Below are 23,793 nucleotides of genomic sequence, written 5' to 3'. Positions count from 1 at the left end.
CACTCATCTCATCTCTTGCCCGCGGTTTTACCTAGGCCCCAACACGAATCCTACTTCATTCCACGCAATATCAGCCCTGCTCCAAGCCGCCAGAGCCCGTCGCACACTCATCCCGCCATCTAGATACTCCGTGCTCCAAACCCCCTCCCATTCCAACTGGACCTGGACTCCGTGCACCTCGATGACATCCCGCAAACACAGCACGTGGGGTTGGGCTAAGCAGTGCTCTCGGCGCTCTACAGGTCCGACATCTGCAGATCCAGATCCAGCAGCCGCTCCAGCCGCGCCGCCCGATTGCCAATTGCGGGATGGCCGATTCCCATCCTACTGCCGCCGCGTCCGACCGTAAACTCCATACCATAATGTACCCGTGCATCGACCCCGGCAGCCCTACCCACTGCACGCCGCCCCAGCAGTTGCTGCCGCCGCCGTCGGCATCTCCACGACCAGCGCCGCCCCACACACCGCTACCACCAGTCCTGCTCAGAACGTCCACGAGGGCCAGCAGAGCGCAATCACCCGAAGCCTTCCTTACAAGATGAGTGCTGTCATGCAAGACCATGTGTAGTGCATTGTCAAGAGTGCAAGCCCCTCGATCAACCGGACGGACGGGATGACTCCTGACCTCGCAGTAGGCCAAACAGCGCTCCCGGCTGCGCTGCCATTGCTGAACTCAGACCGATCAGACCAAGTCATGCCATCGGTCCGGTTGATCGCTGTCAGTCGTTCGATGTCACCTGGGGAGCCGCCCAGACCCAGCTCTGTGCCCAGCTGCTCCATCCCCAGCTTCCCCGCTTGTCCAGGCGCTGCAGGCCAGACGCCCCCAGGAGCCCCCAGCCCCTGCTGCAGGAGCCTGTTCAGCCACTGTACCTTGCCGGCGGCGCCGAGGGGGCTCAGCAGCGCCGCCAGCACCAGGCCCTCCGTGCTCCCAGTGACAGAGGAGCTGCCCAGAGCGAGGCGGAGGGCCTCGCTGGCGCGGCGGGCGCTGGGGTCCAGAGGCCGCCGCCGGAGGTTTGAGTCCCCGAGGCAGGTCACGCGGAAACTGCTGTCTCAGAACTTGAGGAGGAGGGGCCGGCGCCAGACCCAGAGGAACGGCCGGCGCCAGACCCAGAGGAGGGGCCGGCGCCTGACCTAGGGGTGGGGCCGGCACCAGACCCTCCCGCAGCCTGGCTCCAGTGCGGTTGCTCCTCCGCATCCTGCAGCGACCAGTGGTGTTCAACTCCGTCCCGATGTCCAACACGTTCAGGCGGCTGCAGTGTTCCGCGACGCACTGGAAGCGCCCCGCCCTCGGCGCCGGACTCCGCGGGCCCAATCCTGTGAAGTCCTCCGTGATACTTATGCCAAGCTCTTCAATCCCAGGTAGCTATTGGAACAGCGCGTGCGCTGCCACCCCCAGCTCCAGGCGTTTGTGTTGCGGTGTCAGCGGTGATGGCCAGCCGCTTGATTCGGGCGCGGCTTTGCGCGGTGGTGCCCGCCAGTGCGAGACCAGCGAGGTCGGCGACCTGCTGCTTGCTCGTGGGCTTATCGTAAGGCCCATGGTGGCCTGCACGGCACACATGTAGGTCCATGACGTGGGGAAGCGCGCTCAGGGCGGCAGGCTAACGTCACAGGGCGGGAGTGGCGCGGGCAGCGCTGTCGCACGCCAAGCACAGGGATTTGCACAGCAGCCGGGCACCCGCAAACTCGTGCGTCATCATATCATAATAGTCTCCAAATAAGCGCTGCGCACTGCTAGCATCGAGGTCATCCTGAGAACGTCCAACAAGCTAATGGCGCTCGTGTTCTCTTTATTCCATAATCATTTGGGTAACATAATAACCTATGCCAGAAGCGCAGACGCTGAAAATCAAAAGCAACCGTCGAGCCAACGCTTTTTCACAAGACAAGCAACAGTATCCCTAGCTAGCTATGTCAAGATAGTGCATATATCAGTCGCCATGGACAGTCCAGTGCTCGCCGCTCCGCCGGCTTGAATGTTCAAAGGTGCAGAGTGCCGTGATGAATGGGGACTGGACTTGACTGACCGACGCATTGTCACGAGACTACAACAGCGGCGGGATACCCATTATACATAACTTAAATCACATGCCAGTTGACGCTTACTGGCTGGTGCCCCTGTGAATGCAACAAGTGGGCGCCGCGGGCTTGCGACAGCTTCCATTGGACCTGGAACATGACGTGAAGGAAGATGGCTTCTCGGACGAGGATGCCAGTGAGGTCGTGGATTGGGAGCAAGGTGCGGCACGACCTGCCTTGGGCACTGAAGCCCCTCGCATCAACTGCTCACCCTCAGCTGCCGTCAACCAGCCGCCGTTCGCCTTACTACTTGCATGGCCCGTCTAATTCGCAACGTATGACAAACCCCTTACGAAAGCAGTCGCCCGGTTCGGGGTGGAGCTGGAAGCGCTTCTAGCGCGGCTGCTGCCGAATGCGCGAACGGCGTGGCGACCGCCGTTGCTGCCATCACGCCCGTCCCAGCGCTATGTGTTTGTGAGTTAGCCACTGCGGGTACTGACAACCTGGTTGCCGCGGTCAGCACGAAACACTTGATTCTCACCGCGTGCTTACACCACGCTGCACCAGCTGACCCGCCACAAAGCTGCCTACCCTTCCAACCCAGGGCGTAACTTCACGTAAATTGCTCGCAGGTGCGCTGTCCCGTGGTGCACTGCGACTGCAACTGCTTTATCAACATGGACAAAGGCATGCGGGCCTTGGGGCATACGCTGACGGCGGCGGGCTATGGCGCCGTTGACTTGCCGGCCGGGGCCGTGCGAGACGTGCTCACGCGCCCCTGTGCTGCCGCGGACGGCGCCGGTCCCTCCCCAGCTGCCGCCGCCGCGGCGGGGATGGAGGCAGCTGAACGCCGCAGTGCCGAAGACGGCGCTGGAGGGGGTGCGGAGGGGCGCGAGTTTGTGAGCTGGACGGAGTTGCCGCGGTATGTGCAGATGGCTATCCACAAACAGGTGCGTGCGTGCGGACTGTTTCCCGATGGTTGCCGTCGTTGTGTTGTGCAAAGTAAGTCAGGGACATCACAGCCCACAGCCCACTGCTACCGCACGCCGCCACCTTCAATTTGGTGGCGGATGCGATGCGAGGTGGGGCTGTTTTTTGTCGGGACCGGGCACACCACCCCTGCGCCGCAAGCGTGGTACTGCATCTGGCCCCCTGCCTACCGTCCGCTGTGCATGTAGGGCCGGTGGTGCTGGTTTGCCAGCAGCGACGAAGACGGCGGCGCGTATGCCAGCCTGCGCCCTCACCTGGCGTTTGACCACCCAGACGAAGGCCGGGAGCTGCTGCAGCGTTTACTGGTGAGCAGCGAGGGGCGGGAAGGGGGTCATGGGCGGCTGGTTGGTGGCTAAGGGCATTGGGGGTGAGAAGTGCTGCTGTTGCAGTTGACCGCTTTGCTGCGTGATACCGTACCGTGGGAGCGTCTCAAGGTGGCAGCCGTGGCCGTGGTGCAAGATTGCTTTGCGCTGCAGCGGCTGCGGCTGCTGCGGCTGCTGCGGCTGCTGCGGCCTGCCGACGGCAGTGCTAGCACGCTGTGCGGGCGCGGCCGCGCGCACCCGTGTGAAGTGTGAACCCCTGGCCGCCTCCGTGTGTGCATCAGGTGCCGGGCGGTCAGGAGGAGGAGGAGTACAGGGGGGTACTGCCCGCTTTATGGGGCTCCTACTACCGAAACGAGACCCTCGTTGCTCCGGGTGCGTGACTGCTGCGTTTGTACATGTCTGCCTGGCCTCAAGCAAGTGTTGCGGCGCGGTGCGGTGCGGTGCAGTGACGTGGGGGCTGTACGCCGCATGGCCTGCACAGTCCGCTTCATCCGCTGACAATCTACTGTCAATTGTGGTCATGCATGCCTCGGAAGCATTCAGCGTCCCCCACTGAGTCCTCACGCGGCCCGGCCCTGGCTCATGGGCGTGCCTCTCGTCCCTACACCGATTCCCAGCCCTACCTCTGCTTGCCACCCGCCCTCCTTTCGAGTTTGCGGCCCTTGCGTTTTCATGCACAAGCACACACGCACACGCACACACCCCTACAAGCAAAACACACACGCACATGCACGTGCATCGCATACACTGTCCTACGCATGTTGCTGTTCCTTGTGCTCTTTAGCACACATGCACATGCACACGAGACACACAATGGCTTGCGCGCACGCATGTTCATTCTGTTTCTTCCTGACTGACACAGACGACCCGCTTGTGCTTGAGCTGGCCGAGGAGCTGGCACGTGTGGTCGATGACGCCTGGACGTGGACGGCCCTTCGCAAGTGGAGCGACGATGGCGTGGTGGTGTTCGGAAGCAACAATGACGTCCAGGTGGAAGGGTCGGGCGCGGCTGGGTGCATTACACAAAGCTGCGTACTGAGCGTTTGCAGCAGCAGCAGCGTTCAGTTTGGCCCTATTAAGAGCTGCCTGCCGCCTGCTGCAGCCCCCACCCACCCACCCCGGTTCGGTTTAGTTTGGGCTGGATCCACAAACCCCCCTACGCCCTCACTTCTTATATAGTCATGAATGTACCCCGCCCCCCGCCGCTGCACGTGTAACCCCCTGCAGCTGTCGTGCCCCTACCCCGGCTGCGACACCGTGTGCCTCGTCCGCATGCAGGATGCATACAACTCCTTCAAGGTGTGGGCGCGTGTGCGTGCGACCGTGCGGGCGTGGGCGTGGGTAGTTCTGAGAACCGAACCCATAGTGCGCTGGGTAGGATGGTGGGTGGGTATTGCTATGGGTGTAGGTGCCATGCAGCGGTGTGGGTGCCGGCGCGTGAGTGGAGTTGCGGCGAGTATGAAGTCGCTGCGGCCAAACCGCCGTCCCAGCTTCTTCGCGCTAACGTGAAGTGAGCGAACACGTGAGCACCAGTACCAGAGTACCAGCACCAATCATGCATCACTGCGCCCTGCGTCCTGTGGCATTCATCATCTGTCCTCTGTCCTGCGCCCTGTGTGCTGTGTCCTGCGCCCTGCGTCCTGTGTCCTGTGTCCTGTGTGCTGTGCAGGTGGCGCTGCGGGCCGCGGTCAGGGCGGACGAAATGCCGGAGGGCCCGCTGCGGGAGGCTCTGGTGACGGACCGGGGCGGCTTCGGCGGCGGCAGGCTCTGCTACCACGGCTGGGCCAACCTTCCTCGGCACGCACAGCTCGGCTTCATCCACGCGGTGCGTGCGTGCGTGGGCGTGGGCGCGGTGCCGGGTGGGGGCAAGCTCGCTCGCTGCATCACGGGCTTACTTGCAAGGATGCCATACCTTGGCCTTTCATGTCTCACGGAGTACACGGGGCCTCGTGGGGCAAGCGCGCAGCTGGCGTGGCGGTGCGACCTTCCCTACCTACCTGTAACGCCGCAGCAGCTGGGCTGGCATTGCCGGTTTGGCGGCCCTGCACGAGTTGGTGTTTAGGTCGCAGCAACCCCACGCCACCGCACGGCACGGCACGCGCCTGACTGATTCCATTGCATCCATCCATCCGGCTCTGGCTAATCCTAGCAGCGCTAAGCAGTGTCTGCAAAGCGGCACCCCACGTGTCCTGTCTATTTGCCTGTAAGCCTGCCTGCGCGCCTGCCTACCCGGACTGCCTGACTACAAGCATGACGCCGCCGCCGCCGCCGACCGTGCCAACAGCGCGGCCCCCGCGCGCCCCGCCGCCGGCGTCCTATTGCCACATGCCTACTGCAGGCGCGCTGGCGCTGGTTCGAGGAGGAGTGGCACACGCCCGACCCCTACCACGGCCTGCGCGTGCACATGCGCCTGCAGCACGCCGGCGACCCCGAGGCAGACCGGCTCCGGGAGCTGCTGCTGGTGAGTGGGTGGGCATGGTGGGTGGGTGGGTGCCGTACCGCGCCAGCACCGCCGGGAGGATGCCGGCTTGGAAGCACATGCACATGCACGAACACACAAAGATACAGACACACACGCAAGCGCGCGCACGCACGCACGCGCTTGAGCGCATGCGCGTGCAAACCTGCGAACGGTGCACACAAAGAACAGCGCCCGGGTTTTGTAGGGATCCTTCATGCACGACAAAGATGCACCGTGGCGTTGAGTCTCAAATGCACTTGGCTGGCCTCAAGTGTTGCTGGGGTGACACGTCATGACGTGGCGCGTGTGGGCGCATGTGCCGTACATGCGCACGTGCAGGACCGGAAGGGCGAGGAGGAGGGCGCCCCCGACAACCCCGCCCGCCAGAGGATGCGCGAGCTTATGGGTGAGCTAGCACTGCCATTCCCGCTCCTCCCGCCCTTGTAGATGTGTATGCGTGTGTGTGTGTGGCTGTGTGCCGCAGTGCGTGTACGGTGCTGCTGAGCGGCAAGCCGACGTGACAAGGCTGGACTGCCCCCCTCCGCCCGACTGTTTGCAGCTGACCTGGAGGTACACATGGAGGCTGTCAGGAAGAGGCAGCGCGAGCAGCAGGCGGCGGCAGCGGCGGCAGGGGGCGACCAGGATGCGGCGGGCGGCGGCGCGGCGGGCCGGGCAGCGCCCCGTGGCCGGCGGCGGTGGTAATTGCCGGCCACCGTGCGGGTGTGTAGACATTTGTAGTGTGACTAAGCAATCAGTGCGCATGGTGCATGTCGATGCACAGGTATGCGGTCGCCGTTCTGATGTGATCAAGAGACGCAGGTAGTGCTGAGGGTGTACTTTATGCCATCACAATGAGGGCCCCGGCCATGAGGCGATTGTCGCACCCGTTGCCCACCAAGCGGGGTGCGGTAGGTGATGCAGTGGAAATGAGAAGCCGTATAGCTCGGTGTAGTCTACTGGCGCGCTGTGATGAGCAACTACGTTTACTGAGCTAGTTACCATGGCCTTTGCACGCTTAAACCACCTTCCTTGTAGGGCCATCCCGTGCCCTTCGTCCGATTCATAATGTATTCACTGGCAAGGCACACCCGACACCCGATACACACTCTGCATCCGAAGAGCAGCTTCGAGCTCACGCGAGCACCACATCCCTTTACGCCGCCCCTTTCCTGTGCAAGATGTCACACCCCATAAATACACCCCGGCCTCGCTGTGTTTCGCCTCCCACGCGCGCCTCTTCCCCGCTCTCCTTACGCACGAAGCCGCCCGTGCAACCTCTTCACTGCATGCTGCGAATAAATAAGATCCGGCGGCAGTCCATCACGGCTACCCTGCGTGTTGCAGCTTTCCAGTCCCTAGCTCAACCCAAGGCTCAACCCTGGGAACTCTCTGCGGTTGCCTGGGCTCCGCACACACCCGTGGCGGCGTGGCCCCGCCACACAACAACCGGTACGCTATCTCCGCGGCACTTGCACAGCACCACCCTCACACAAGCAGTACCACACCTCGAGTCCTAGACCGCTCCTACTGACAAAACTCACCAGGCTCCCTTAGCTGCCCGCGCCTCACGCACCGCCCTCCCAAATGCGCCGCCTCGATGCAGCTCACGCCGCCACCATGGCCTTCTCCTTGACGGACAACAGGTCGGGCAGGCTGTTGAGCACGAAGTCGGGGTGGACCTTGTTGTCAGGGCTGTTGAGCACCTCGGGCGTGGTCACGCCTGGAGAGCGAAGGGGAGGGGCGGGAGGAGGGGCGGGCGGAGGTATGGGGTGGAGGCGGCGCCGTGGTGGTAAGGGGTGGTGGAGGAGCCGCAGGAGGAGTAGCGGGAGGGAAGAGAGACTGCAGGCGGGACATTCGGTATGCGTACACTAGCATTCCCGTACCCCAACCCCATACCACACCCAACCCCAACCCCAACCCCATACCCCACACCAGTGATACCACACCCCCAGCCCCTAACCTAACCCTTCCGCCCCACCCCTGCCCCGCTCACCCGACAGCACCAGCGCGGTGGCCAGCCCTCCGTTCTTGCCGAACATGATGTCGGTGTCCAGGCGGTCGCCCACCATGGCGATCTGGTCGGGCCGCAGCCCCAGGCTGGCGCTGATGTTCTTGAGCATGAAGTCCGAGGGCTTGCCCACCACGATGGGCTCGCGCTTGGTGCTGCCAACGATGGCGCCCACCATGGAGCCGTTGCCTGCAGGGGGAGGGGAGGGGGGTGGCGAGGGAGGAGAGGGAGCGGGGTTGCAGATACGAGCCCAAACTATAGGGTGGAGATGAGGGCAGGAAGGTAGGGAGGCGCGTTCCAGGCATGCTTGGTTAGAGGATGTCGGTAGGGTCGAAAGGGAGAGGATGTGGGCCGTGGGGAGGTGTGCGGTGTATGGGTGCATGATGTGCCCTGTCGAAGGATGGGAGTGGTCGGTGGTGCCTCGAAGGGGCGGGATCCAGGCGCCATTCATGCGAGCTAGCACCAAGCTAAGTTTGCCACAGTGCATGTGGTAAGGCGAGAACAATCTGCACAGTGTGCAGCACCCACCCAAGCGAACACCCGCGCACCCGCACTGACACACGCACACCACACGATAGCCCACACCCACCCGCCCACTCCTGCGCGTCCGTGAGGTGAGTCACCGCGTCGCGGTTGGTGGCGATGAACATGCAGCCGGGGTTCTCGCGGATGCACAGGGTGGCGTATTGGATCTTGTAGTAGTTGACGTAGCGGTCAAAACCAACAACCACCGCGCCCACCTGTGCGGAAGAGGGAGACACGCGAATTTTCGCCCCTTGGCGAGAGTGCAAGTAAAATGTGTACATTTGTTGCGTGTCGTGGCTTGCGGCGGGAGGATGAAGCGGTTCGGGGTGGGGTCGGGTGGTATGGTGTCACCCCGCGGCGTGGGTGAGTCGCGTCGGGTTGCCTTGATTGCGCGAGTACGAGACATTGTCAACGTCACGTCACCCATCGAGATGGTCTCCATGTCTTCGTCGCCCACACACCCTGGCACCAGCCCTACTCCCCAGTCATGCATTTCCCTCCCGACTCTTTGCAAACCTCCCATTTACTTTATACACAGGTACTCACGTCGTGGTCATGCTCCATGAACTCGCCGCTCTTGAGCGTCACCTTCTTGTCGGCGTCGCCCGGGCCGCCCACGTGGCGGATGCCCTTGAGGTCCAGCTCCTCCAGGATGCCGGTCTCGCCGATCACGTACACCTGGGGGTAGGTTTGGGGGGCGGGGGCCATGCAGAATAGGACGGTATGCGCGGGGCGATGGGTGGGCATGTGGAGATATAGTTTACTCCAAATCCAACTGAACCTAGACCAGTTAGCGCACAGAGCGCGGGGTCTTTGCCGTGACTTCAGGCCGCCTCCCGTTGCCTCCGGCCTCCATTGCCGCAGCCCTCCCTCCTCTCCCGCCCCATGCCTGCTCCCAGGCCCCGACAGCATCCGCGCCGCCTCCACGTCATCCCTCCCTCCCACCCGTCCCTTCCCTCCCCCTCCTCCTCACACACGGTCGCACACACACCTTCTTGTTGAAGTTGATGGACTCCAGGTATGCGGCCGCCGCGTAGGAGGACGAGTAAATCTCCTCCTGCACGTGTACGGTGCGCAAGAGCGACAGCGGGCGGTTACACGACACGACTTGCCGGTTCCTGATACGGCCACTGGCACGTGTAAAGGCTTAGACTCTCATTCTCAGCGGTTCCGCCCCAGTTTGCTTTCCACTGGCCGTTGCCATCTGTGATGGATCCAACCGCCCAGCCAGGCCGGAACCTGGTCTTGACCCCCGCCAGGCCGGCCCCGCCCCCGTGCCCCGCAGCACCACGAGCCCGCACCCATCACCACCCCTGCATTGCGGTACGGCTCCGCTGCATCCCCCCCCCCCGCGGTGTCGTGTTCAGACACCGTCGTGAATCCCCGCCCCGCCCCACCCCTCCCCGCCTTGCCCCGACCCGCCCCGCCCCGGCTCGCCCCAACACTGCTGTTGCTGACGTGCCGCCGCCGCTGCTGCCGAGGTGCAGCTGGACACCTGAGGGGCGGCTCGCGGACAGCCACCGGCGCCACAGACCCTGCCACAGCCGCACCCTACGGGACCTCGCCAACCTGCCTAAACCCTGTCCCATCGCACACCCTGCCACAGCCGCAGCGACGCCCCGAGCCCTGCGCCTTGTGACCCCTCCCGGGCGGTGCGCCAGCACCACCCCACCACCCCACCACCCTCCCCTCAACCTCGCACAACCCCCACATCCCCAATCCCAACCCTGCCCGCCGTCGCGCTTGCGGCTGCTACCCCTGACGCCATGCGTCGTGTCCGACATGGGTCTGGTGCTGTCGGACACGTCTGCCCCCAGCGGCGCTCAGAGCCCGGATCCCGCCCGCTGCACCGGCACTGCGGCCGCGTGTCGCCCCAATTGGCACACACACCCACGTGTCCAACAGCGGGTGCGGGTGCGGCCGCCGTCCCGCCGCCCTCTGCTGCTGCCGCCGCCGCTTCCGCGCCAGTGCCACACCCACACAGCCGCCGCCAGCACCCCGCCGGAGCAGCTGCTGCCGCTGTCCGCCCCCCGGTTGCCAGCACCGGAGCTACAGCCCGCGGCGCCTGCGACGGCTCCGCTCCTGACTGCTCGCGCGCCGTGTCCCCCGCCAGCCCGCAGTGGCGGAGCTCGCCCCGGCGCGCCCCAACAGCCACCGCCGCCACGTGCTCGCCGCTGCTGCTCCTCCCGCTGCCCCCATCACCATCACCATCATCATCACGCCCGCGTGCTCCATCGCGTGATAATCAGGGTCGCCCGGTCCGCGTAAGCTCAGTGTGCTGCGCCCCTCCCCCCCATACCGCCCTCCTCAGCCCTCACACATCCGCACCCGCACCCCGCACTCCGCTTCCACCCCTTCACCCTTGACCCAGTGCGCTTGAAAGGCTACCCCTTCCCCCTCTCCCCCCCTTCCCCTTCCCTCTCCTCGTTGGCCGTGCCCCGCTCACCGCCTTGACGTTGAGGCCCAGGGACTGGAACTTGGACATGTAACCGGCGCGCGACTTGGTCGAGTTGTTGGTCACGAAGAACACCTTCTTGCCCTGTGTGCGGGTGACCACGTGTGGAAAGAGGTAGGTTGCCGTGGGTGCCTTTGGAGGGCGCCCTGGCATGCGCAGCACCAGCCCTCCATAGATCGAAACCCAGCCCCAGCCCCAGCGCCACTTCCTCTGCCTTGCCAATGACCTTCACCCTACCACCGCCACACCGAGACACGCGCGCACGCACGCACAGTGTCAACCCCTTTCCCGTGCGACACACACACACACACACAACGTTTTCCTTGTGCTCTTTAACACACACACACACACACACGCACACACACACACACACACACACACACACACGCACGCACGCACGCACGCACGCACGCACGCACACGCACCATGCCACGCAGCATGTCCAGGGTCTCCGGCACACCCTCAATGACCTTGTCGCCCAGCCAGATGACGCCTGAGCGGGGGGTGTTTTCACCATTCCCAGTGAGAAGTTTGAATCGCAAGGACATGACTAGGGGGAGTGAGAGGCCGTGCGTGCTTGTATATGGTGGACAGGGTACGAGAGCGTGTGGAGACAGGTCAGGGACGCGGCGTCCGTGCGGTTGGTTGACAGGCTGAGCCTGTGCTTTGCGCTCGGGCTGGCCCCTCCGTTGGCACGTAAGACACACTCTGCTTATGCGTTTATGCACGTGTGGAATGCAAAGGCGGCAGGTGGGCCCATGCGCTGGGGTGTGCCCTCGGCTGGGCACGCACGCAAGTTGGGGAGTGCAGAGCTTCAGCCAACCCCCACCGGGCGGGCAAACGCACCATCGCAGTCGAAGATGAAGCACTCCACCTTCTTCAGCAGCTCCAGCTTCTGCTCGTTGGTGGCAACTGCGCGCAGCGCGGGGTGGAGCGTTATCTAGACGAGCTGGCATGGGCTGACCCCGCGCTTCAGATTCCCCGATCGCTTACTCGGCCGCGCTGAAGCCTGGGCAGCAACCATCCTGCGAACCGGACGGACGGGACGAGCGGCGCAGCGCGCGCTGGGCAGCTGCTTCAGGCTCAGCATCGTCAGATAATCCTACAATATGCAAGTGCCTGCAGCGTCCTGGTCCGACGATCTGTGCAAGATGGTAATGCGACTGCCAAGCGTACATGGGCGGGGCAAACAAGCAAACGAGCTGCACAGAGCAGCATCGGGATGGGCTGCAATTGCAAGCGGTCACTAAGGAACTGCCAAACTGACATCCAGGATAAGTTGAAGCGTAATGTATGCATTACAGTATACTATGGTCACTAGGTTTGGAAGGAAATAGCTGACCCTTGTTCCAATCGTCGCGAGTCTGGCACTTAGGTAGCCGAGCCGAACCGGTTCAAGATGGAGGCATCAGAGGAACTGCCGGAAGCGCTTCCCAGGCGCCGCGACCTGGACTTTGGCTCCGAGGATGACCTGCTCCGGCAGCAGGTATTATGGAGATCCCGCCGGCGCCGACTCCTTCCAAACGAGAGTTCACACATGATTGCTTGGTGAGCTGACGGTGTCGCTTTGCCTCGCGGCCGCAGGAAGCGTTTATGGCTGGGCAGGTGGGGTCGGCAGCGGCGACCGTGGTCCGTCGCACGGCGGCAGCGCGCGCAGGCGCCACAGCGGCACCCGCCGTCGCGGCGCCGCCTGCGGCCGCAGCTTCCCCGGCCACCGGCCTGACCTCTGACGGGCCATCAGCAAGCGCTCCAGCATCTACTGCCGGCAGCTCGCGGCGCGGCGCCGGCAGCAGCCTGCGTGCTGCGCGCGCGGCGCTTGGCGGGCCTCAGGAGAGTGTCCGGGGAGACGACGACCTTCACTTGGATTCGGAGGAGGACCTGCTGAGGATGCAGGTGGGATGCATACCTGTGTGGATGGGTGTGTGTGTGTGTTGGGGGTTTTGGGAGGGCGGAGGTGGCGCAGGGGCTGCAGCGTGTACGCGGATGGCGGGTGTGCAGCTGGGTTGCGGGTGACCGTGGCACGCACTACAAACCTCACGAGCGCGGGCGTGCGCTGACACGGATTTCGATGTGGTTCTAAATGTTGATGCTGGTGCTGCCGGCCCCAGGATGAGTTCATCGCCCAGCACAGCCGGCCCGCAGCCGCCGTCACCCGCATCACCAGGAAGGGCGCGCAGCCAGCGCCAGCGCCAGAGGAGGACGCTGCCTACGCCGCACATGACAGCAATGGCGGGGTAAGCAGCGTCGACGCTGAGGAAGCCGCGGGAGCATCGAGCTTTACGCCGGCACGCGGCGACCTGGCGGCAGCGGTGGCGGCGGCGGTGGCGCGCGTGGGGCAGGGGCGGCAGCCGCCGGAGGGAGCGTCGACGCAGCTGCGGCCGCAGGCGGCAACACGCGTGGAGGAGGGTCCAGGGGGCGAGGGAGAGCAGGGAGAGCCGGAACATGAGCAGCCTCGAAGCATCCTGGGTAAGCTTGCACTGCTTTTTGGTTGATGTTGGCACAACCTTTTTCCCGCTTGCCTCTTTGCGCATTGGCCTGCGTTCCCTGCCTTGCCCATGGAAAGTAACACTCCGTGCAACCCATCTGCCTTTGCCGTATTCCCAACAACCCGACAGCCCCCATTGAGGGCTTGTTGGGAGACATTGTGGAGCGGCAGCCGCCGCCGCCGGCCGACCTGGTGCCGGTGCAGCCGCCGGTGCAGACAGCGCGGCCCGCAGCGCCCATGCCATCCCGTCAACAGCCGCTAGTGCAGCCCGCACCCGCGGGGGCAGCGGCTGGGCCGGGCGCGGCGGTGGCCGCAGGGGCCCCTGCAGCAGCAGTGGCGGCGGCGGCATCTGGGGCGGGCGCAGGCGCGGGGTTGGGCGTTGTGGAGCGGGACGTGGTCACGCCCTTCCCGGACGCGATGCCAGGCGCCGCCGGCACAGGGCCGGCCGCGTCCGGCCTCCTCGTGTCCGCCGCGGGCTTTCCGGAGGCCACGCACCGGCGCCAGTCCAAATTCGCGCTCAGCCGCAAAGCCAAGCAGGACGCCGGTCAGCCCGGGCCCATGGGAACAGCGCCAGCTGCGGCGGCGGCGCCATCAGGGCTGCTGCAGTCGCAGGCACGGTCCGCCGTGGGACCGGCACGCACGGCGTCCGCCAACGGCGGCACCAGCGGCGGCGGCGCCGCCGGCGGTGGCTGGCACAGCACGACATCCATCACTGTGGACACGCTCAGCGACTGGAACCTGCTGCCCACCGGCCCCACCGCCGCAGCCACTGCTGCCACCACTGCTGCCACCGCTGCACCAGGTGGCATCAGCGCCGCCGAGGTCGCGTCAGAGGCCGCAGTCGCTGCCGCAACCGCAGGCGCGGATGCGGATGCGGGCCTTGGTGCGGGCCTAGGCGCGGGCCTAGGTCAAGGTGAGGGGTTGGGTGACATCTCGGCTCGCAACCGGGAGGCGGTGGCGGCAATGGATCCGCGCCAGGTGGCGGCGGCGCTGGCGGAGCTGTCCAGCCGCATGAGCCCCGAGGCACTGGACTTCCTGCGGCGCCGAGGGGCGCAGCGCCTGGGGCAGCAGGGGCAGGGAGCAGGAGCAGGCGGAGGCGGAGGAGTTGGGGGAGTAGCAGGAGCAGCAGCAGGAGGACCAGGGGCTGCAGCAGGAGGAAAAGCAGGGGCGGGGTTGCGGGCGGTGGCGGCGGTGGCGAGGGGCGGCAGCGGCGGGGCCGGTGCGGGGGCGGGTGCGGATGCGGAGATGGCGTCGTGCACCACGCAGGAGGCCAGCAACGCGCTCATTGACAGCGCGCTGAGGGCGCTGATGGAGCCGGGAGTTGGTGGTGGAGATGGTGGAGGTGGAGTCAGGGCGGCGGGGTCGCGTGAGGGTGCGGGCCTGCCTGCGTCCGTGGCGGCGCCGGACAGCGCGGTGGGCTCGGTGCCCATCGGCGCGCTGGTGGCGGCACAGCAGCGGCAGCAGCAGCAGCAGCAGGAGGCAGGAGGGCCGCAGGCACAGGGGCAGGCGCAGGGGCAGGCGCAGGGGCAGCAGGTGCAGCAGCGGGAGCGGGAGCGGCGCGGCAGTCCAGCCGACCCGCGGCTGGTGGCGCGGCTGAGGTTCGACGTGGGCGGGGCGGTGGTGGACGTGCAGGCGCCGGACGAGGTGTGGGTGGAGGAGGAGGTGAGCGGGGAATGGGGAGGGGGGCTTGGCGGGCGGGTGGAGGGGGCGGGGGGCGGGGAGGGGGTGGAGGGGGCCGGTGGCTGGCACGCCGAGCGACACGTTCAACGAGGGGAATGGAACACAGATGCTTGGGGTGCTCGGGCGGTTAACGGTAGGCTCATGAGGGTTGCATCGCGCGGTGCAGCGTAGAAATACGCAACCATGCCGCTACCACGAGGCGCGTCGCAGGCAGCCAACCAATCATGCAACCGCCAGCCCATCTCACGGCAAGCCACTCATAACAGCACTAGCATCCCATCCTTCCACAACTCCAACTTCACGTCTGGACAAGTCTTCCTTAAAACCCCGAACCCTGCTCCTGCGCCCCCAAGGTGCTGCTGCGCGACCAGCTCCGTCGGGACGAGGGCGCGGCGCCGCCCGGCTACAGCCTGGGCGAGCTGCTACTGCTGTGCCGCAGCGCGGTGGCGGCGCAGCGGGTGGCGGGGCTGGGGCTGGTGGCCGAGCTGATGGCGTTGGCGAGGCCGCGGCCCGAGGACCTGCGGCTGCACGCGCCGGCGGCGGCTGGGGCGGCTGCAGGAGCAGGTGGAGGCGGAGGAGGTGGAGGAGCAGGTGGAGGTGGAGGAGGCGGAGGAGCAGGTGGAGGAGGTGGCGGGGCGTGGGTGGCAGGCGCCATGGTGCGGCGCTTCGTGCCCATACCAGAGCACCTGCGCGACCGGTGAGGCGGCAGGTCGCGTTTGGGTTTTTAAAGCAACGAACGTTTGAACGTGGAACGTCACGATGCCCGCCGCATGCCGCGGTGTGCTTGGCGCCGGTGCCACGCGAGCTTTGCCAACCCCTTTATCCAACCCCATCCCCCTGCTCACCGTGCTCCTCGCTCTTCCCCCGCCCCGCCCTTCAGCGCCCCCGCCTGCAGTGTGTCGTGGCAGGAGGTGTGGCAGTTCTTCATCTCCGAGTTGGGTCTGGTGGCGCACCTGAGGCTGGCGCTGGACGACGACCGGCCCGCGGTGGTGGCGGCGGCGGCGGCGGCGCTGGCAGCGGTGGTGAGCGGCGGCTGTTGCGTATGGGGTGGAGGGTAGCGGCCGGTGCAATCACCTGCGCATGGCGCCTACCTACCGCTCCGCCGCCTCCCCATGTTACCAAACTGCAACTGCCCTTCCTCCGCCCGGCTCCCCGACCACTGCCCTTGCCCTTTCCCGCCCAACCCCGCCCGCCGCCCTCTCCCCCTCCCCTCCCCAGCTGGCCCGCACCGAGTCGGAGCTGCTGGCGGCCGAGCTGGCGGACACCTGCCCCGCCACCGGCTGGCCCGCGCCGCCCGCCGCCGCCTACCTGGCTCGGCCCGGCCTCACGGCGCCCTGGCAGCCGCAGCCGCCGGCGCAGCCGCAGCCGCACCAGCCGCAGCACCAGCCCAGCGGCCCGGATGACGAGGGGCCGGACGCGCCCGAGGACGTGGCGCTGATTGACCCGGTGGCGGGGGCGCTGCAGATGGGGCTGCTGCAGCGGGCCAGGTGCGGCCCGGCCGCGCGATGGGTGACTTGTCTTGTGTGCCCCTGGGCCGTGGTGAGGGCTGCGTGAGATGCGGCGCTGTGTTTGAGATGGGGCGTGCATGCAACTTTGGTGAAAGCTGCGGTCGATGCTGCCTTGAATCTCACTGACGTCCGCGCACAAGTGTCAATACCATCAATTGTGTCGGTACTGACATGGCCATACGCACTGCACACACGCGAACACGTGCAGGTACCTACTGGCCTCGCGCCTGGCCCCCGGGGCGCTGCTGCCGCTGCTGGCGGTGTTGGCTGCAGTGGCGCGCTCGGGCGCAGACGCCGCGCTGGCCCTTGCTCGCGAGCCGGGCCTACTGGCGGCGGTGGGGGCGCTGCTGGACCCGGCGGCGGCGGTGGCGGCGGCGGCCACCACTGAGCCTGCAAGCGAGGGAGCATCGGGTGGTGGTGGTGAAGAAGAGATGGAGGCGGAGGCGGGGATGGGGGTGGCTGTGAGCAGCGGCGGCGGCATAGGCGGCGGCAGCGGTGCGGTGCAGGCGGCGGCACTGGTCCTGGTGCGGCAGCTGTGCTGCGCCTCCTCCGTTGCGGCGCAGCTGGCCAGGGCGAGCGGTGAGCTCAGGGGGAGGGGTGTCAGGGACTAGTTGTGTTGACGGGCGCAGGGGCGATTTGGTCCAGGGTTCCGTTTTGGCCGCCACGGAAGGCCGGGCTCCTTAGCTGCTGCATCGTGGAACCCATGCGTCTTGTCCCATGCTTCTTGTCCCATCCGCCTTTTTCCCATGCGTCTGGTCCCATGCTTCTTATACTTATCCCAGCGCTGCCGTATCCCCACAGGCCTACTGAAGCACACGCAGCCGTTCATCATGCTGGCAGCCCCTGGCGGCGCCGCCACGGACGTCTTGTACAGCTGCAGCGGTGTTGGCGGCGCCGCCGCCGTCAACGGCTCGGCGGCGCCCGCCACCAAACCTGACGCTGGCGCTGCTGCGGCTGGAGTCGCTGCGCACGTGGCGGGCGTGCGCCCATCACGGCATCTCGCTACTGCAGTTCGACTCCGTGTACGGCAGCATCGCCCACCTGCTACTGCCGCAGCTGCCCCAGCGGCAGGAGCAGGAGCAGGAGCAGCTACAGCCGGCGGCGCCGCCGCCTTCGGCGGCGGCTGACACGGTCCGCATGCTGACGTCAGCCGAGTCGTATCTTTTGCTGGCGGCGCTGGTACGGCACTCGGTGGCGGCGGCGGGCGGCGACGTCACCATTGGCCGCGCCATGCTGGCACCCGGCGCCGCCGCCGCCATCGCCGCTGACGCGCTGGCGTGGCTGCGGCCGCCGCGCGGCGCCGGTGGCGGCGGCGCCGCCGCCGCCGCAAGCGGACTTCGCAGCGTGGCCGCCGCCGCCGTCGCGCGCTGTAACCTGGTGGTGCCGCTGCTGACGGCGGCGGGCGCAGGTGGTGGCGGCGCAGATGGACACGCCACCAATGGCGGCGGCGGCCCGAGCGGCGGGCTGCTGAAGGCGCTGTTCGGCGCGCACGCGGCGGTGCTACTGCCGCCGGCGGCGGCGCACGTGGCCTGCTTGGCGGCTGTAGCATCCTTTCTGGGCGTGTACTGGAGCACGGTGGCGCCTGATCAGGACGTGTTCGGCGAGGTGCGGGCGGCGCTGGCGGCGTCAGGGCTGCTGCCGCTACAGCCGGGGCCATCGGCGGCGCAGCCCAATGGCGTGGCGTTGGAGCAGTACGGCAAGCAGGATGAAAAGGAGGAGCAGCAGGAGGTGTTTGCGCCGCCGGCGCAGTCGCCGACGGACACGCTGGCGATGGCTCTGCTGCGAGGCGGCGGCAGTAGCACCCGTGGCAGTAGCAGCGGTGCGGGTGGCGAGGCGCATGTGGGCGCGGCGCTGACGGCGTGGGCTCTGGCGGCGCTAGTTGTGCCGGAGGCGGCTGTGGCGACGGCGCCGGCCTCGTCACGCGCTGCTGCCAGCGGCGGCGGCAGTGGCGGCGGCAATGACGGCGGCGTGGGTGACGGCGGCCTTAAGCTGGCGGCGCTCGCCGCCGCCTGCCTGCAGGTGGCGGCGGCAGCGCTGCTGTACAGCACCCTCCAGCTCGCCGCTGCCGTACACCGCAGCAGCGGCAGTAGCAGCAGCAGCAGCAGCAGCAGCAGTAGCTCCACCGCCACCAGCGGCGCCAGCACCAACGGTGCTACAGCCCCTGCCAATGGCAGCAGTGCGCCGTCACCATCGCCGGCTGTAGCTGCGGCGGCGCCGCTGGAGCAGCTGGCGGCGGCGGTGGTGCTGGCGGCGGCGCCGCTGTGCTGTCAGGCGGGCGCGGCGGTGCCGGCCATGGTGGGTCGCGTGCTGTGCCCGTGGCACGCCGCCGCCATGCAGCGGCAGCTGCACCTCTCACGCCTGCTACTGCTGGCGGGCACGCTACTGCCGCCCGCCCCCTACTTCAGCTTCAGCAGCGAAATTACTGCAGCTGCCTCTGCCAGTGCTGCTGCTACTGCCAGTGTGGAGGCAAGTGGGCGGGACAGGGATGCCGTTGCGCGGGTGCAGCGGGCGCTAGTGGGCGGCTGCCTGGCGGCGTTGTCGGCGGCGCCGCCAGGCGGCGAGGGCGGCTGCCTGACGGCGCTGCGGCTGGCGCTGCGCGGAGAGCTGCTGGCGGCGCCGCTGGCGGCGGCGCACGCCGCGGCGGCGGCCCTGGCGGCGCGGAACCCCAAGCTGGCGGCGGCCGCCGCCGGCGTCGCCGCCGCCCTGGACCTCCCCAGCTCCGGCGATGCGGCGGCGGCGGTGTTTCCGCTGCCGGCGGCGCCGCCGGATGCCTGGCAGGCGGCGGCGGCGGCCGAGACCCTTTTCGAGTCGTACGCCGCCTCCTGGCTGTCGCTCATCTCGCAGCGGCGCATTGCAGGCGGTGGCGGCGCCGCCGCCGCCACCGCCGCCGCCACCACTTCCTCTCCTCAGCCGCTGCCGCTGCCGCGAGTGAACCCGCTGGAGCTGACGCCGGTGTCGCTGCAGGGCCAGGCGGGCTCACGACTGCCCGCGCCCGCCACGTGGGCCCTGCTGGAGGCACACCGCCTGCCGCCGCCGCAGCAGCGGCCGCCGGCAGCGGCAGCGGCAGCGGCATCTGAGGCGGCCGATACGGCGCAGCAGCCAGACCAGCAGCGCGCCTCGCAAGCGGCATCGCAGCAGGCACAGCAGGCGCCACCGCCGCACCCGGTGGGGTGTGCGCTCATGCTGGCTCTGGGCCTGGAGACACAGCACGATCGGGCAGCAGCGGCATCAGTGGCGGCGGCACACGCCAGTCGCGGCGGTGATCTCCACGGCGGCAGCGCCGCCGCCAGCAGTGCTCTTGCCTGGGTCCCGGGCGCTACCAAGGTGCAGGCGGCGCTGCAAGCCACCTACCTGTTCCGGGCGGGGGAGATGCTGCCGCAGCCGCAGGCGCAGGCGCGGGCGAGGCCGGCGGCTGATGGGGAGGAGGAGGACGACGATGCGGGCGAGGGCAGCTGGCGGGAGCCGGCGGCGCGGTGGGCGCTGGCGGGGCTGCTGCAGCGGCATGTGCTGGGGGGTGCAGGCGACGGCGGCGGCAGTGCTAGCGGCGAACAGGTGCGAGTGGCAGCCTTGCCTTCCTGGACGGGTTGGGACGTGGCACGTGGGAGCCATTCGCAGCATAGGACTTCCGGTCTCACTCGAGTGCGCTCACGTGCGCTCACGCATGTAGCTGCAACCACTTTCCCCGCTCACGGCCCTTCCCTTGTCCCGCCTGCCCTGTCCTGCCCACCTCCTCCCTCCCTCCTCCTGCTGCTGCTGCTGCTGCTGCCCCACCAGCCCCTGACGCCGCCCGGCCCCCCCGGCCCCGAGTGGCTGCCCGCCGCGCTGTCGGAGCGGCTGGTGGAGGCGCTGCACAGCACCTGCTTCGGCGAGCCGCTGCTGGGCGGGCTGCTGGGCTGCGCGCTGGCGCCGGCGGCCAGCCCCGTGGTGCGGCTGCAGGTGCGTGCCGGGTGGCGGAGTGGGTAAGCTTTGAACCAATCCCGTAAGGAAACAGTCGCGCTGCAGGGAGAAACTCCAGCTGCATATGCGAGCGGCGGAGGGGGGAGGGCGTGTGTGTGTTTGGGTGTGCGGGGTTGCGTGGGCCCCCAGGATGCTAGCTGGCTCTTGCGGCTTCAGTGGTCTCGCCACGCAGCTGAGCCATGCGCTACGGTAGCCGTATGTTTGTGTGTATGCTTTGGTGAAAGGCTGTGTTGTGCCTGGCCGCAGGTGTGGAACGGCCTGGCATTGGAGAAGGCGCTGCACCTGCTGCCGCCCCTGCGCCGCTGCTTTGGACCGCCCGCGCAGTACCTGCCGCCCCCGACTGCTGCCTCTGCTGCTGCTACTGCCAGCCCCGACCCCGCGTTCCTGGCGGCGGTGCAGCGCTCCCTCGTGGAGGGAGACCTGGACAAGGCGCTACAGCCGCTGCTGCCGCCCCCTGCCTCCACCGCCTCCACCGCTACTGCTACAGCCGCCGCTGCCTCTGCTGCCGCTGCTGCTGCTACAGCCGCCGCTGCCGCGTGCTCGTCTGTGTCTGCCGAGGTGGGGCTGCACACACTGGCCACGTGGCTGCTGGACCGCAGCCGCTGGCCGGCTGTGGAGCGGGCGTTGAAGACCGCCGGCGCCGCGGCGACACTGGGCGCGGCGCCGGCCAGCGATGCTGCAGCCGCTGCTGGTGCTGATGTAGCCGACTCAGACAAGCAGGAGGGCGCTGGGGCAAGGCCGCTGGTTGCAGGGGCGGGCGCGGGCGCGCCGGCCGCAGCGGCGATGCTCGGTGGGCTGGTGCGGTGCGCGGCGCCGGAGGCGGTGGCGCAGCTGGTGCTGTTTGCGGAGGCGCGGTGCGGGCTGGCGCGCGGGGACAGCGCGGCGGTACTGGCGCAGACGTGTGCGGGCGACACGGGGCTGAGGGAGCGGGTGCGGCAGGTGCTGGCGCTGTGCGGGCTCGCGTGAGTGTGTGATGGGACAGTGTCAAGGCAGGTTGGTAAAGTCCCGTAGGGTGCAGCTGATTCCCAGAACCCAGCAGATGACAAACAATTTGCAACGGCAGGGCAGGAGTACGCGGCCGGTCGAACGCCGGAGTTACTGTACCGACGAGTTGCTGGCTGGCTGGAAGTTTGCTGATGCGCATTCCTCACGCTCCGGGCGCCCGGCCAGGCGATAGCACCACACAGACACACCGCAACGCCACACTCGCGGGCTCGCGTGAGGGGGTTTGCAAGGATGTTCGGGAAAGCGGTACAGGGTGCACTGATGACTGCTGGGGGGGTGATATATTGTGTGTTTGTCAGGGTGCACACGGGGAGGCGGAGCGGAGGACGACGTGCATGTATGGGGTGCGGTCGCGCGGATGCGTGGCTGAAATGTTTGGAAGGCTGGGTAGGTGGTTGGTCACGGCATCGGTAAGGTCACGCGCGTCGACTTCGTCTGGACCTCAGCGAGCGCTGTGTGCAACTGTGTAGCCTGTCGTGTAACCTCAGAATTACTGATTTTACCCCACGTGTGGAGGCCCACGTTCGGAGTGGGCTGTGTTATTGTGGCGTCACGGCCGTGTACTGAGAGCACCCCGAGCCAACAGCCGCAACGTGTCAGCCCCCCACATGGACATCCCAGGGGCAGAGAAACGCGAATGGGTAAATGGGAAGCGGAAAGCCTGCGGCCCACCTAACATTCACCCAAGCTTCACCAGAACACTGGCACCGTACCGTCTTGCCAGCTTGCCCCCACCGCCCCCCCCCCCACCATCACCATCACCACCACCCCTCCCGCGCCGCCGCTACGAGCACCTCTGCGGTCCCCACGCAGCCCCGCCGCCACAACCCGTTGCAGTGTCGCACCCGCCCAGCATCAGCGGCCGGATGCAGCACCTCACGCCCTCGCTGGGGTGCCCGCCGGCTCCACACCTATCCTTGGACTTCTACGGGACTTTGCCAACCTGCCTTAACACTGTCCCATCGCACACCAATCCGTGGACGTGAGCACGCCAGCGGGGCCACGGCGGTCGCGGCGTGGCCCCTGCCTGAGACCAAAGCTTCCTGATCGCCCCAACGGCCACCGCGTCCACTAACATGCGCACGGCTCAACATCACGACCTTGAGATCAACGTTCACCTCCTCTCATATCACTCCAGGCCACCCCTGTGTGGGGTCCTGTACTTGTTGTTGCAGCACGCCACCTGCCTGCCTGTGCCGCCAGCCTCCTGCGCAGCTACTGCCAGCCACGTCTGTTTCCTGCCTGCCTGCCTGCCTGCCTCACGCCTGTCACCGCCACTGCCAAGCTGCCGTCCCTGTGTCTGTCTCGGTTGTATGCGCGTCATCTGCACCCCCGGCTACTTGCAAAGCCCCACCAAGCAGCCACTTGCGGCTGGCATCCAACTCCTCCCAAAGCAACCATAGCGACCGCTGCTTGCCGCCCGGCGGCCAACGCTCTGCCTGCCTCCAGTCCTCCAATCCTCCAATCCTCAAGCCCTTCAGTTCTCCAGTCCTCGTGGCCCACTTGCTGCCGAACCCACTTAGCTCAGGTTGGGCATCTGCAGGTTGGGCGACAGGGAGAGAGGCAGGCCGGTCAGCCGCGCAGGACAGACACAGGATCCTCACAGCCCTCCAACGCGCACCCAGCACCCCCGCCCACGACCCCCCTCTTACCTGACTACCCAGCCACCCACGCACCCTCTCCACCCGCCCTCTCCACGCACCTCTTCATCCACCCTCTCCATCCACCCTCTCCACCCGCCCTCTGCACCCACCCTCTGCACCCACCCTCTGCACCCACCCTCTCCACCCACCCTCTCCACACCACCCGCCCTCTCCACCCGCCCTCTCCACTCCACCCTCTCCACAAAACCCGCCCGCTCCACGCACCCTCTCCCTCCGCCCCCCCGCACCTTCCATAGGCCGTCGTTGAGGTGGTGCATGTTCTCCACGCCGATGCCCTTGTTAACGCCGCGGATGTCGGCTGTTGACATCTGCAGCACGCCCACAGCCATGGCGTGCTCCTTCTCAAACGCGTAGATCGCCACCGGCGCGCCCACCTCGCCCTGCAGCAGCAAAGCGGCAGTAGAAGGAGCGGAAGATGGACAAGCAGCAGGAGCAGCGGGTTTGCACGGACATTGGGTTGAGGGGTTCTGGGGGGCGGCCCGGAGAAGCTCACCGCATGCGGTAGCTGACTGTCACTGCCTGCCTCCAAACTGGCCCACCGCCCTACTGCTGCTCCCCAATCCCCCCTCCCGCCCTACTCGCCCGCCTCCCCCGCCCCCCTCCATCACCTCTGCTGCTCCCCACCCGCACCAATCCCGCCTCCCGCCCCCTCCATTCCTCCATTCCTCCATTCCTCTATTCCCCCAGTCCTCCCCTCCCCTCCCCTCCTCCTCCCA

At 67.1% G+C, this 23,793-nt stretch overlaps 5 protein-coding genes across 5 annotated transcripts in view; 2 read left to right on the top strand and 3 right to left on the bottom strand.

The window, feature by feature from the left end:
- Positions 1–1,792, bottom strand: CHLRE_03g168775v5 (uncharacterized protein). The gene has a single exon (XM_043060842.1). It carries the CDS (start codon positions 1,535–1,537, stop codon positions 1,364–1,366), a length of 174 nt encoding a protein of 57 aa, XP_042925971.1. The 5' UTR covers positions 1,538–1,792; the 3' UTR covers positions 1–1,363.
- Positions 1,793–1,912: 120 nt separating this feature from the next.
- Positions 1,913–6,738, top strand: CHLRE_03g168750v5 (uncharacterized protein). Its single transcript, XM_043060841.1, has 11 exons — positions 1,913–2,236; positions 2,378–2,490; positions 2,649–2,966; positions 3,195–3,311; positions 3,611–3,701; positions 4,192–4,319; positions 4,557–4,628; positions 4,999–5,154; positions 5,668–5,790; positions 6,130–6,196; positions 6,350–6,738. The coding sequence occupies exons 1-11, from the start codon at positions 2,122–2,124 to the stop codon at positions 6,490–6,492; spliced, it is 1,443 nt and encodes a 480-aa protein (XP_042925970.1). The 5' UTR covers positions 1,913–2,121; the 3' UTR covers positions 6,493–6,738.
- A 2-nt stretch (positions 6,739–6,740) lies between these two features.
- On the bottom strand, positions 6,741–11,972 carry CHLRE_03g168700v5 (uncharacterized protein). Its single transcript, XM_001703450.2, has 9 exons — positions 11,772–11,972; positions 11,625–11,690; positions 11,204–11,271; positions 10,770–10,862; positions 9,315–9,380; positions 8,870–9,001; positions 8,388–8,538; positions 7,784–7,987; positions 6,741–7,510 (listed from the first exon to the last, which is right to left on the bottom strand). Exons 1-9 carry the CDS (start codon positions 11,800–11,802, stop codon positions 7,395–7,397), a joined length of 927 nt encoding a protein of 308 aa, XP_001703502.2. The 5' UTR covers positions 11,803–11,972; the 3' UTR covers positions 6,741–7,394.
- A 100-nt stretch (positions 11,973–12,072) lies between these two features.
- CHLRE_03g168650v5 (uncharacterized protein) lies at positions 12,073–21,907 on the top strand. The gene is made up of 12 exons (XM_043060840.1): positions 12,073–12,264; positions 12,363–12,671; positions 12,887–13,244; positions 13,394–14,925; positions 15,297–15,640; positions 15,824–15,965; positions 16,162–16,430; positions 16,660–17,030; positions 17,253–17,410; positions 17,463–20,003; positions 20,226–20,387; positions 20,655–21,907. The coding sequence occupies exons 1-12, from the start codon at positions 12,178–12,180 to the stop codon at positions 21,372–21,374; spliced, it is 6,993 nt and encodes a 2,330-aa protein (XP_042925969.1). The 5' UTR covers positions 12,073–12,177; the 3' UTR covers positions 21,375–21,907.
- Positions 21,908–22,050: 143 nt separating this feature from the next.
- CHLRE_03g168605v5 (uncharacterized protein) overlaps positions 22,051–23,793 on the bottom strand; it is a 7,212-nt gene continuing 5,469 nt past the window's right edge. The window contains exons 4-5 of the mRNA XM_043060839.1: positions 23,305–23,457; positions 22,051–22,950 (exon numbers count right to left, since the gene is read on the bottom strand). Coding sequence (XP_042925968.1) covers positions 22,933–22,950; positions 23,305–23,457 — 171 coding nt within the window. The 3' untranslated portion in view covers positions 22,051–22,932. The remainder of the gene's footprint in view (positions 22,951–23,304; positions 23,458–23,793) is intronic.

The sequence above is a fragment of the Chlamydomonas reinhardtii genome, chromosome 3, assembly GCF_000002595.2.
Source record: "Chlamydomonas reinhardtii strain CC-503 cw92 mt+ chromosome 3, whole genome shotgun sequence".
Taxonomy (NCBI): Eukaryota; Viridiplantae; Chlorophyta; class Chlorophyceae; order Chlamydomonadales; family Chlamydomonadaceae; genus Chlamydomonas; species Chlamydomonas reinhardtii.
Note: the sequence above shows the minus strand (reverse complement) of the source record. Positions and strands in the feature narration are given on the sequence as shown.

What these genes read in the sequence shown, in the direction of transcription:
- CHLRE_03g168775v5 (XM_043060842.1), bottom strand. Translation starts at nt 1,537, where the DNA reads ATGGGCCTTACGATAAGCCCACGAGCAAGCAGCAGGTCGCCGACCTCG.
- CHLRE_03g168750v5 (XM_043060841.1), top strand. Translation starts at nt 2,122, where the DNA reads ATGCAACAAGTGGGCGCCGCGGGCTTGCGACAGCTTCCATTGGACCTG. An exon ending in CGAGACCCTCGTTGCTCCGG is followed by an intron (nt 3,702 to 4,191) that starts GTGCGTGACTGC and finishes TGACTGACACAG; the next exon opens with ACGACCCGCTTGTGCTTGAG. An exon ending in GAGGATGCGCGAGCTTATGG is followed by an intron (nt 6,197 to 6,349) that starts GTGAGCTAGCAC and finishes GACTGTTTGCAG; the next exon opens with CTGACCTGGAGGTACACATG.
- CHLRE_03g168700v5 (XM_001703450.2), bottom strand. Translation starts at nt 11,802, where the DNA reads ATGGTTGCTGCCCAGGCTTCAGCGCGGCCGA. An exon ending in CCAGGCTTCAGCGCGGCCGA is followed by an intron (nt 11,691 to 11,771) that starts GTAAGCGATCGG and finishes CGCTGCGCGCAG; the next exon opens with TTGCCACCAACGAGCAGAAG. An exon ending in TGGACATGCTGCGTGGCATG is followed by an intron (nt 10,863 to 11,203) that starts GTGCGTGTGCGT and finishes ACCCGCACACAG; the next exon opens with GGCAAGAAGGTGTTCTTCGT.
- CHLRE_03g168650v5 (XM_043060840.1), top strand. Translation starts at nt 12,178, where the DNA reads ATGGAGGCATCAGAGGAACTGCCGGAAGCGCTTCCCAGGCGCCGCGAC. An exon ending in GCAGCCTCGAAGCATCCTGG is followed by an intron (nt 13,245 to 13,393) that starts GTAAGCTTGCAC and finishes ACAACCCGACAG; the next exon opens with CCCCCATTGAGGGCTTGTTG. An exon ending in GCAGCTGGCCAGGGCGAGCG is followed by an intron (nt 17,031 to 17,252) that starts GTGAGCTCAGGG and finishes GTATCCCCACAG; the next exon opens with GCCTACTGAAGCACACGCAG.